Below are 11,720 nucleotides of genomic sequence, written 5' to 3'. Positions count from 1 at the left end.
CATACGTTAATTTGTGCAGTGATAAACTATTGCAATAGTACATACTGTACATTGATGCATTGTAGATTTCAATAGTACATTGATAAACTTTCAATTTTATCTTTTTAACTCTCAAGTTCGTTGTCCTTTTGTTGTCGGCCAGAGATGATCTTAACATGCTGGCTAGTTGTATGCAAAAAGGGCCAATGTTTTCATGTAATAGTTGGGATGGCCTGCAAAATAGTTGAAGTGGGACTTCAGTTTTTGATGAAATGGTAGGTGGTCTCATACTTAATCCAATCCTCCAGACCAGAAGAGAGACATATGAAATCTACTTTTAACTTGGCAACAATTAAAAGAAGGGAGTAGAAAATTGAAAGTTGGAAACTTTAAGCTGAAGAAACCTACTTGAAGCTCGACGGCGCGAAAGCCCTAACTTTATGATGAGTTCGATTCCTGTCGGCTGTCGCTGTAATTCCCAATTCTAAACTTTGGGGTTGCTCCTCTCTGCTTTTACTACCAGAAACGGGCTACTGTAAACTTGGGAAATGGATTAGAAATGAGATAATGGTTTAAACATATATTATATTTCTCCGACTTCCTACGTGAACTCCAATCATTGCGGTGAAAATATTCAAGGCAAATTACTTCAGTAAATTCACATGTTTTTGGGAAACTAAACACTGTAAAAAAACGTATTTGTTCAAAATTATATGGTTTAATGACATAAATTTACTCATAAATGTTGTTTTTTTTTTTTGGTCAAAGTAAGTTATTTTACATGATTAAAATGGTCCACCAGAATACAAAAGATACAAAAGGTCTTGACAAAAAGAGGCACGTACGCCCCAACAATAAAAGACACATAGGCCCAGCAATAAGAGCACATAGGCTCAACATAAACAAACTAAAACTCATATTGTGCTTGGCCAAATTACAAGACAGAAACTTAGAAATAATAAATGAAAATCCTAAAAATCCTAGCAGCCTCCATATCATCTTCACCAGCCCAAAAACTTATGTCGGAATATTGATGTCGTTGCTTGACGTGAATTTGCCACGGAAGCACCAAATCGTACCACCTTCTTGACGGGTAGAGACACACGTCGGGCTCAAAGACGCCCAAAAGAAACCGAGTAACCGAAGATGGAGTGATTACAGAGGTAATCTGGACAGTCTCTTTAAATTTAACAAAAATCCGCCAACGAGCCAGAGTTTGTTTAGATGTGGTGGAGCATGGAGCAAATCTGTAAGCTAAAGAGGTGAAACCCATCAAGAGAGAAATAAAACAGCAGAGAAGGAAATTCTGTGCTAAATGGTAGATGATATGTTGATATGAGATATGATTAATTGTGGTGAAGAAATGAAGAGGTGGAGAGATGATGAGGTTGGTGAGAACTAGAGCTCTTCCAGTTATGGGAAAGCTCCTGATGGCAGCAAGGGGAGGGTAGATGGAGAAATCGGGAGAGGTAGAGGGAAAAGAGAGAGGAAAGAGGGAATCGGTAGATCTGGTCTGGATAAAGGCTGGGTGGACATGGTGGATGTGGAGGTAAAAGTGGTGGTGGTGGTGGTGAGACCGTGAGACTCAAAATGATGTCTTGGTTTAAGAAAATTTTTAGAGAGAAGGAGGATCAGCTCTCTCTAGAAACCTTCATGTGACTCTAAAACTTTCATTTTATGAGTAATGCTAGGTCACCTGCATATCACCTTATGTAGCAACTGAGGTAACACACTGCCTAACCTATTATGAAAGAAAGGTTTTGAGGTGAATCTCCATAATCCTTTACCATAGTACCATGTTCACCCATCGGGATGAGATCAAGCCCACTGAACTAGTCACATTTGGAGTTTTATCGTAACTTCATAAAAAGCCACAAAACTTCCTCCATTTGCATCCTGGCTTGTCTAGAGCTAAGCAAATCCAACGGTTACTGGCTTGTTCACACATGATTTTGTTTTAAACTACAGAGCCTTCTTGGTGCAACTTGCACTATTTCATAACTGAAAACTAATTCATATCACGTAAGGTTCTCAATTCCTGATACTTCCTCATGGTACAAATAAAGTTGACAGAAAAACAATTAGTATTATTTCATGGCAAACTCTGAATCAACTATCAAGGATGGCTGTTGGGGAGCCTACTTAGAACCGAGTGCTCTGGCTTGTGATCACATTCATAATCAAGATGAACAAATGCCCGCTCGACTTCAGGGAGCTCTTCGATCTTTATTTGCAATGATTCTCCAATTGCATGTGCTTCTTTCAATGGCAAATCTTCGGGCAGTTCAATGTCAACCTGCTTTTGTAAATGATAGTTCTGTTAGCAGTTATGCAGGGACATAACGCAGTCCAGAAATGATTGAATTATTCCTATCTTGGTATCTTTTAACTGTGGCATATGTTACACGAACACAAACCAAACTCGTAAAACACTAAAATCAAGTTGGTCTGAGAGTTTTTCTTTAAGCCTAGTCCAAACGAAAACGGAAGGATATATCTGATATTGAAGTAGTGGACTTTTAACTAAATACTTGAGCATTCTACCTCAACAAAATAGAGAACCCCAAAGGTGTAGGCCCTGACTGTGTCGACACGTCTGATTAAACTGTGGTGCCTTAGGATGAGATATGTGAGTTTCTGCAAGACTTCAGGAGGAGCTGATTGTCCAACCAAAGATACTATATGTGGGAAAAATCAATAGTAGTACATTAGTGTTCCAACTGCGAAATCGTTGCAGCCTATGCTGATAGGAGAGGGAGAGAGAGAGGGAGAGGGAGGGAGGGAGGGAGAGAGAGAGAGAGAGAGAGAGAGAGAGAGAGAGAGAGAGAGAGAGAGAGAGACCTGCATTTTCTAGGACAGTTCCGGACCAATTAGAAATTGTATAGAATGCAAGGATGATAGCACCAACTGGATCTATCCACCAATAGAATTCATCTCCAAGAACAGCAGCAACCAAGCCAACCACATTTGTGACCACATCAAAGTAATGATCCTGGTAATCATCATCAGCAAGAGTAGTGACTCAATATATCAAAGCATTGAAGCATAAAAGAAGATGACAGATGGCATATGAAGTTAGCATGTGCTATAAATTTCAAGTAGCAATGATAAACCTTGGCATAGGCATGGACGATTGTGTTTCCCGAACTTCTACAGTACCACCAAAGAACAAGTTTGACGCCAGTAGCTATCAGCATGATTGCATACAACCAGATCAACTTTTCTGAAGTCATCTTTTCGGATGGTGTGTCTTCGATAAGTTGTTTTAAGGCCTGGACAAGAACTTGAAAGCCTGCAATGGCATGAATCAAATTTACAGAAAGTATTTTGATCCCATATATGATCGAAACATTTCCATTATCCATTTTTGCTACAAGTACTAAAGCGGTCTACTTCCTAAAATTAAAATATACAGAGGTTCGATCACACAATCACATACCCAGAGTAGCCATGACAGCTGCGAATATGACAATGCCTACTGGTTGCACTCTCAACTTTCCAATAGGATACTTGTAGATATTTATGTTTTTCATAAACAAGTGTGTGAACCAAAGTATTCCACCAGCCATAAGATCTAGCAAAGAATCTAGAGTTGAAGCTGCAATAGCTAAGGATCCACTCTTCAGTGTAGCATGTATCTGCATTATCACTACAAACAATTACAACGGTTTCACGCTGCAATCACACACTGCAAAGAAAGGTTTACAGTGACTAATATATGATTCCAATGAAATTGATAAAAGCATGGACTTATTTTGTGTTACAGTTTCCATCACCAGATATGGTATGATACTATGATCACAGAAAACTGAGAAAAGTAAACGTAATATACTTGATCATGAAAGTACGTTACCTTTAAAGCAAGCAGAAGGGTATTTGCCCAATTAGAAATTTTCATTGCTCTCTCATGCTGGGCTAGTTCTTTTCGATCTTGCTCAGCATCAATCACATCGGGTGACTCTAGAGAGTCAACTTCCTCAAAAGACCTTAAGGTGGCAAATTGTTTCTCATAGTATTCCTTCTCCCCTGATACAAAAAGGAACTGACTAAATTTCTTATTAAGAAGAAAAACATAGAAATAGTATATATATAAATTGAGTAAATCTAATAACCAATAAAGAACAGAGTTTCCAGATCGATCTCTATACTTTTGAAACAATCAGTACTAATGCTAAGTTTGTTTAGTGAAAATATGCCTTGCCCAATTGAAGGTTACTTCATCTATATTATCTTGATATAAAAAATAAATAAAAATCTATTTTATCATCATATATACACTTCCTGAAACTGAGCAGTTAGCTATAATCTTAAAGAGACTAAATATCAGTCTGTAATTTGAAAAGGTTCTAATAAAAATATGGACAAACAAAGAGCCAGGCCAACTACCAAGATTTATGAAATGATCGGATGAAATCAAGAAAGAAATAGTTAGCTTCTGAGTTACCTTCTATCAAGCCAGTAGTTTTAGAGAGGTTTAGATGAAAAGGGGCCTCAGGATCAAAGCCAGACCGAACTTTGTCAGGTAAGTTGGAGAAGAAATCACATCTGAGAGCAGTAACTGAGTTCCGGTCTTGCAGTAACTCATTTTGGCTGGGCTTTTCACCTTCACTTATCAACAGTTTCGTTTTCAAACCTCCCTCCATTTACTCAAAATTAGTCAAGAACTACCAATGTTTGATGCTACAAGTCTAGAACCACAAGAAACCAATCAATAGAAATTTGAAGAAGATTATGAGCCAAACAACAACTGAGCTTTTTCCAAGTAGTACTTCACCATTGGAGATGCCACTTCAAAGAGTACTTGTTTTCCAAATATAGAATAGTGTTATAATAATCGAGTGAAAAGTTTAAGGTGTAACCAAACTCACTGGCCACAGATTAAGGTCGATCGACACCGCCACATGCAAGCTAGGAGTCATGAGTCGACCCATGGGTTTAGGTGTTGAAACAAAGTAAGGCATTACCAGAAACATATAGTGTAAATTATAAGCGCTGTGGTTTGACAATTTCAGCGAAACTTTTTCTCATGCATAAAGAAGATGAGAGAGACTAATTAGTACGTAGATCTTGAAGATCAGCGCGCAAACTAGGTTGGTTAACAAGGTATTGCATAAGCTAATATAAGTAACTAACATACCTTTGGATCGTTCTCCAACCTTTCTTCTTATCTATGCTATCGATCGCCTTTTGGATGCTTCCACTTCTATTAGCCACTTAGTTTTATAGATCTTCCTACAATTAATTACAAGATGGCCATATATATTATATACGCTAGCTACAAAGAACAAGTTGGTTACTGTATAGTCTGGATAGATATGAAGATCTAAAGAAAGGGACGGTGGCCAAGTTCCGATAGCCTATGGGATTGGTCTTTATGGAACTATGTGTTAGTTGCTGACTGCAAGAATCCCATGAATGCATGCATTACACTTGTGGCAATTGCTTGATAAAATACAAGGATCGGTTTTCTGTCCTACTATATACACGCATAGGCTATGCTTTGTCGTTTGGTGGTGGTCTAATATCTCATATCTCATATATAATTTTAGGGGAGTGAAATTTACACTTTTCATTTTATAATTTACATTCTATATTTCATTTTTTATTAACTTAAATTTTGGTTTTAGTAACCCAATTTTATCTTTTTATAAGAATTTCAATCAAAAAAAGAAAGAAGAAGTGTGGATTTCACTCCCCTTATTATAAGATGGTACAATGGTGAATGGTCAATCCACATCGTAGAAGGGAAAAAAAAATTGGAAAATGTAAAAGTAAATTGAGAATTAGAATTGGTCTACTCATTTCATTTTATAGTCCCTTTATATAGGAAGAATTACAACAAAAATATCAATTAATATGATGACTTTAAATGCTGATTGATCCGTAATCCTTGCTAATTGATGGTAATCGCTAATTCCTTGATTCCCTCTCCGTCAGTCACTTTGACGAAGGCACATAATGTGCTTTTCCTTTAACACTCCCCCTTGTGCCAAGTCAAAGACGAAATGGTGCATGAGTTGTTGCCTCACTAAAAACCTTGCCAAGTAACAATAAAAACCCTGTGGGACAAAAAAATACACATTGGTCGAAGGAAAAGAGCACAACGCACCTTTTACATTTGAGGATGACATGTGTGTGTTAGACTCCCCCCTGACTTCTACACCTCCCCCTGATCCTTACGTTAATCAAGGGAGCTTGGAAAGTCTTCGCATTCCTATGCTTTTCACATGTTTCTCAAATATGGCCTTAGGCAATGATTTGGTGAACAAATCTGCCACATTCTCCTCAGACCTTACTTGATTCACTTGAATCTTGAGGAGGGCCTGTTGTTGTTGATTGTAGAAAAACTTTGGCGATATGTGTTTTGTATTATCACCCTTGATATATCCTAGCTTCATATGTTTGATGCAAGCTGCATTATCTTCATAAATGCAAGTAGGCTCTTCAGTGGTAGAACTCAAACCACTAGTCTCTCGAATATGTGTGATGATAGCTCTCACTATGCCAAAAAGGCCTTCAGACGACACACATCAGACGACATAAGTTTTGTTTTATGTCGTCTGGGTTTTTCAGACGACATAATTTTTTTTTATGTTGTCTGAATATACACTGAAACCATACTGGTTTAGTTTGGAAAAATGGTGAGAATTCAGACAACAAATTTGTGTAGTTGTAGAAGGTGGTGATTTCCTATCTCAAATTTGGATAAATGGTGAGAATTCTGATAACACATTTGTGTAGTTGTAGAAGGTGGTGATTTCCTATCTCAAATTTGGAGGGATATCCAAAAGTTGATTAATTCTTTTCCCTCTCAAATAGCCGTATGCCTTAGTTGACTGGAATATGTTGTGACATTTAGACAATATTTAATTGTTGTCTAAATGTGGGGGTTGTTTTAAAATTTCCCAAGTTATTTGACTTGTGCTATTTGACATATATCCCTCGCAATTAAGTCACTTTCTGTCCTTCTCGCTCGATCAGTCAGCTCTCTCATCTCGACCTAGAAACCGCGAAACCTAAAACACCAGCCTCGCTCTCTCCTTTTCACTTAGCTCTCTCAGCTCTCTCCGATCTCGGTTCTCTTTCAGCCAATTTCGATTCGGTTATTTTCAATTTGGGGATGGGGTGCCTTTCATCATCGTTCAGTGTTCCGGTTACATAAAACCCAGACCTCTCTCTCTCTCTTTCAGCAGCCTCCTTGATAGACGACGACGGCGAAACAGTCTCATCTCGACCTAGAACCGGTGAAACCTAAAACACCAGCCTCTCTCTCTGTCCTTTTCACTTAGCTCTCTCTGATCTCGGTTCTCTCTCAGCCAATTTCGATTCGGTTCTTTTCAATTTGGGGAAGGGGTGCCTTTCATCCTCGTTCAGTGTTCCGATTACTTAAAACCCAGACCTCTCTCTCTCTCTCAGCCTCCTTGATAGACGACGGCGGCGAAACGGCGGCATTCAATGACTTTGCTTGGTGTCTCCTTCAATCCGAAGTCAATCACTCAGTGAGTCATCGTCTTCTCTCTCTCAATCTCTCATGGACGGTCGCCGGTACTAGCCCTAGCTCTCCCTCTGTTCTCGAAGCTCGACTGCACCATTGAAGCTTTGTTTTGAGAAAGGTATTGGCTTTAGTCAATTTTTCTGGGATTTATATGATCTGGGTTTCGTTCAATTTCGTTTTTATTGGGTTTTTAATGCATGTGTTTTGTTTCTCAATAGATGAAATTGGTAAGTTTAATTGAAACACGGTTGTTTTGCAGATCTATACCTTCAAATTCTTCACCCCGAAGCAATCAAGAGCCAACACAAGGGTTCCTTACAAGAAAGATTAGTTTGCTATATCGACCATTGGGGCTTGGTTGGTGTGATTGTAGCAAGGTTAGTCCTTTGTACACTTTTGAACTGATTTTGTTAATAGCAGATTAAGAATGGGGAGGACACCGTCCCGATAAGCATGGTTGATTTTTTGAAGAACCAAAAACTGAATTGAGTTTGGTGATTGAAATAATTTTATGGTCTATTTTGTTGGCCAATGAATTGAATTAGTGCAGCAGTGGAATGGTATTTGCCTAAAAGAGAGTAGGTTTTCAATTCAATGGTAGAAATGTGGTGGTATATTTTGATATTTGTTCAGATCACTAGTGCAAGAAAATTTAAGTGGTGTAACTGTTTGTTCTTTTCTTATTGGCAGGGTGGTGTCTCTCTATCTGATGCTGATGATCTGTCTTTAACTTTAGAAAAGGTTAGTCTACTACATATGTGATGATACATGTGGTAAATATCAATGATTTTTTAATATTCTGGATTAGGATGAAGCACATTTTAAATTGATAATTTCTTTTGTGAGATTGTTGCTTTTGTTTAATTGTGTAGTGGTGCGAGTGGCTTCTACTTTCTGATTTTGTGTTTCTTTTCTTGATAATTATGTTTTATTGATTATACTTTACAGCTGTGCATATACTTCTACTTTGTAATTACTATATGGAGTACTTTCTGTGGTTTGGTCGGTAATCTTGTTACCATAAACTTCTTACTTGCTTTATTAGTAGTTAATGATGTTTTGGTTCAAGTTTTGAGCTGGGTCTTTACAGTAATGCATTTGGATGATTTTCTTTAATAAATGTAGTGATAGTTTGCTAAATCTCTTTTTACTATAGCTCTCAGAATTACATTCCATTGGGTTGGGGTTAAATTGAAAAGAACAAAATGAGAAAAATCAGAAACGGAGAATAATAAGGTTGCTCTTTTAAGAGCTGAAATGTTCGAGGACCCTTTGCTTATGCACTGCTAAGACTGCCATATATTATTATTATTATTATTTTATAAAAGTAAACTCTTAAGGATTGAATAATTCTAGTGCTCACTTTAGTGATGTGTTTAGAGGCTAAATACTCTGAGGTCAGATTGTAACCCCTTTCTACCCTCTTTAAACTTATTTTGTAACTTCTTCATGATGGGTGGTCAAATGTACATCTGCATTTTTTTTTTCTTTTGCCTTTGTTGTACTAACACAAGAATATATCAAATGCAGCAGGAGGGCGAGATTGGCGCACAGGAGAGACGCTTTGAACACAAAGTAACAATTTTGTAAATTTTTATTCCCAAAGTGAGTCGGCAATTTATATGACACTATGATCCTTTATAATATTTTTGATATTTTGATTTTGTTTGTCTTTTTTTCTTGTTTTGAGTTTGAATAATAGTTCTTCTTTTTCTAACATGTTCCTTTTGTTTTGTTGACCTTGATAGGGAAACTTGGTGGTACAAAAGGATTTGTGAAGGAAGGCTCACTGCTAGTAGTGTAGTGGAGAAAAATAGAAGGTTTTTTTGTAAAAATTTCTGGTGAGTCTTCAATGTTTGTGATTTATATATATATATATATGAGTCAGCAAGTAGCTAATTATCGTTTTGCTGATGTCTTTGCCTGCACATAATGATTATATGTTTACTGCTAGCTAGTTGAGTATAATCATAAGTTCATTTTTTATTCCGTGATAGAGTATTGTATTATTTTGTATAATAGAAGTATCAGCATGGAATGCAATCTGAACATTAGAATTGTCATGGATCGATGTAATTGTTGCAGCTATATGTGGATGAATTTGTATGTGTTAAGACCACTCTTACCAGTACTAGTCTTAACAAATATACTGTATATTAGAAGTATGAGCATGTTAAGCAATGTTACTTTTACAATTAGCATCTATTTGAGTGTGTTGAATTTGTTATATATGAAGGAACCTATATATTTAAGATGGATAAGTCATGGATGCATGCTGATAGAAGATCAAAGAAGTTTGAGCTAGGAGTAGCAGAGTTTCTCAAGTTTGCCGAGTCTAATGCCAATAACAAAAACAAGATTTCTTGTCCTTGCTTGAAATGTAGTAACACGGAGGGATTTTCTGTTGGAGTTATTAAGGATCATATATTTTGGAATGGTATTAACGAAAGTTATAAGCATTGGAGGTGGCATGGGGAAGCTGCTACATCTGCTATGAATGACAATAGAGTTGAATCTGAAACTGTAGATTGGGAACCTGGGATGGGGGAGAATAATTGGGGCTTTGGGGAAAGTGAGGATGAGAAGACTCTAATGAGTTTTTGAAGTATGTAGAGGATGGGGATCAACCTTTGTACCCTGGTTGTACGAAGACAACCAAGCTGAATGGTCTGATTCAGACCTTCAATTTGAAAGCAAAGCATGGAATGACCGATGCTTGCTATTCAGATATGCTTATCATGATTGGGGGTCTGCTTCCTGAAGGGAATCAGGTTCCTTTGTCTTTGTATGAAGCGAAAAAGACACTTAGTGCTTTAGGGATGGAGTATGAAAAAATTCATGCATGTCCTAATGACTGCATCTTGTATAGACAGCAGCATGCAGATGCACTCATCTGCCCCAACTGTGGTGTTCCAAGGTGGAAATTGGGTAGGGATAAAACTGTGAAAGAAGGGATACCTGCAAAGGTTTTATGGTACTTTCCACCAATCCCAAGGTTCAAACGATTGTATCAATCGACCAACACAGCTAAGAATCTTACTTGGCATGAGTTTGGTAGAAAGAAAGATGGAATGATGCGACACCCAGCTGATTCTCCTACTTGGGAATTACTTGACAAGCAATATCCAGAATTCAGTAGCGACCCTAGAAACCTCAGACTAGCTCTATCTTCTGATGGATTTAACCCGCATAGTTCTCTAAGCAGCAAGTATTCTTGTTGGCCAGTTATACTGGTCACATATAACCTTCCTCCATGGCTTTGTATGAAGAGGAAGTTTATGATGTTGACATTGTTAATATCGGGACCAAAGCAACCTGGTAAAGATATTGACATCTACTTGCAGCCATTAATAGATGATCTGAAAATATTGTGGGATGGGGTTGAGGGAGTATACGATGCACTAAGAGGGGACTACTTCAAATTGAAAGCGGTGCTGCTGTGGACTATTAATGACTTTCCCGCATACGGGAACTTGTCTGGTAGCATTGTTAAAGGATACAATGCTTGTCCAATATGCCTTGACCAGACTCGACCTCATAGGTTGAAGAGAGGTAAAAAAATGGCATTCATGAGGCATCGCAGGTTCCTACCTAGACATCATCCGTATAGGAAACAGGCTGCTGCTTTTTACAACACCATAGAGGAGGACCTACCTCCTCTACCATTAACCGGATAGGAGGTGTTTTCTAGAGTAGAGGGTCTGAATTGTGTGTGTGGGAAAAAGAAACGCTCTCCTCCTGCCAAGGGTGTTGAAGAGCAAGGGAGACCTTGCTGGAAGAAGAAGTCTGTCTTCTTTGAACTAGAGTACTGGAAATATATTCCGGTACGACATAATCTCGATGTCATGCACATTGAGAAGAATTGCTGTGATGCCATCATTGGTACGCTGCTGAACATTCCCGGGAAGACAAAGGATGGGGTTGCAGCGCGTTTGGACATGGTGGAAATGGGTATTAGGGCTGGTTTGAACCCAAAAGTTGGTGCCAAAAGGGATAAATTACCTCTGGCTAGTTGGAACTTGATGCTTGCTGAAAAAAAAATAATTTGTGGCTCTTTTTTTGAAATGACAGTTCCTGTTAGGTTTTCGTCAAATGTATGGAATCTTGTCTCTATGGAGGATTTAAAACTTGCTGGTCTGAAATCGCATGACTGTCACACTATCATGCAGATTCTTCTTCCTGTTGCTTTACGTTCTGTTCTTGAGAAGCCGGTTAGGTATGCAATAATCCGCTTTTGCCTTTTCTT

General features: G+C 38.0%; 2 protein-coding genes across 2 annotated transcripts; one reads left to right on the top strand and one right to left on the bottom strand.

Moving 5' to 3' along the window:
- Window positions 1-1,756: 1,756 nt before the first annotated feature.
- Window positions 1,757-4,652, bottom strand: LOC133722525 (metal tolerance protein 4-like). Its single transcript, XM_062149408.1, has 7 exons — window positions 4,424-4,652; window positions 3,833-4,005; window positions 3,419-3,617; window positions 3,093-3,271; window positions 2,821-2,971; window positions 2,524-2,657; window positions 1,757-2,275 (listed from the first exon to the last, which is right to left on the bottom strand). Exons 1-7 carry the CDS (start codon window positions 4,620-4,622, stop codon window positions 2,096-2,098), a joined length of 1,215 nt encoding a protein of 404 aa, XP_062005392.1. The 5' UTR covers window positions 4,623-4,652; the 3' UTR covers window positions 1,757-2,095.
- Window positions 4,653-9,727: 5,075 nt separating this feature from the next.
- On the top strand, window positions 9,728-11,151 carry LOC133723036 (uncharacterized). Its single transcript, XM_062149873.1, has 2 exons — window positions 9,728-10,046; window positions 10,088-11,151. Exons 1-2 carry the CDS (start codon window positions 9,728-9,730, stop codon window positions 11,149-11,151), a joined length of 1,383 nt encoding a protein of 460 aa, XP_062005857.1.
- Window positions 11,152-11,720: the final 569 nt, after the last annotated feature.

Source organism: Rosa rugosa, chromosome 7, assembly GCF_958449725.1.
Source record: "Rosa rugosa chromosome 7, drRosRugo1.1, whole genome shotgun sequence".
NCBI classification, from domain to species: Eukaryota; Viridiplantae; Streptophyta; class Magnoliopsida; order Rosales; family Rosaceae; genus Rosa; species Rosa rugosa.
This window is presented reverse-complemented; position numbering and strand designations above follow the sequence as displayed.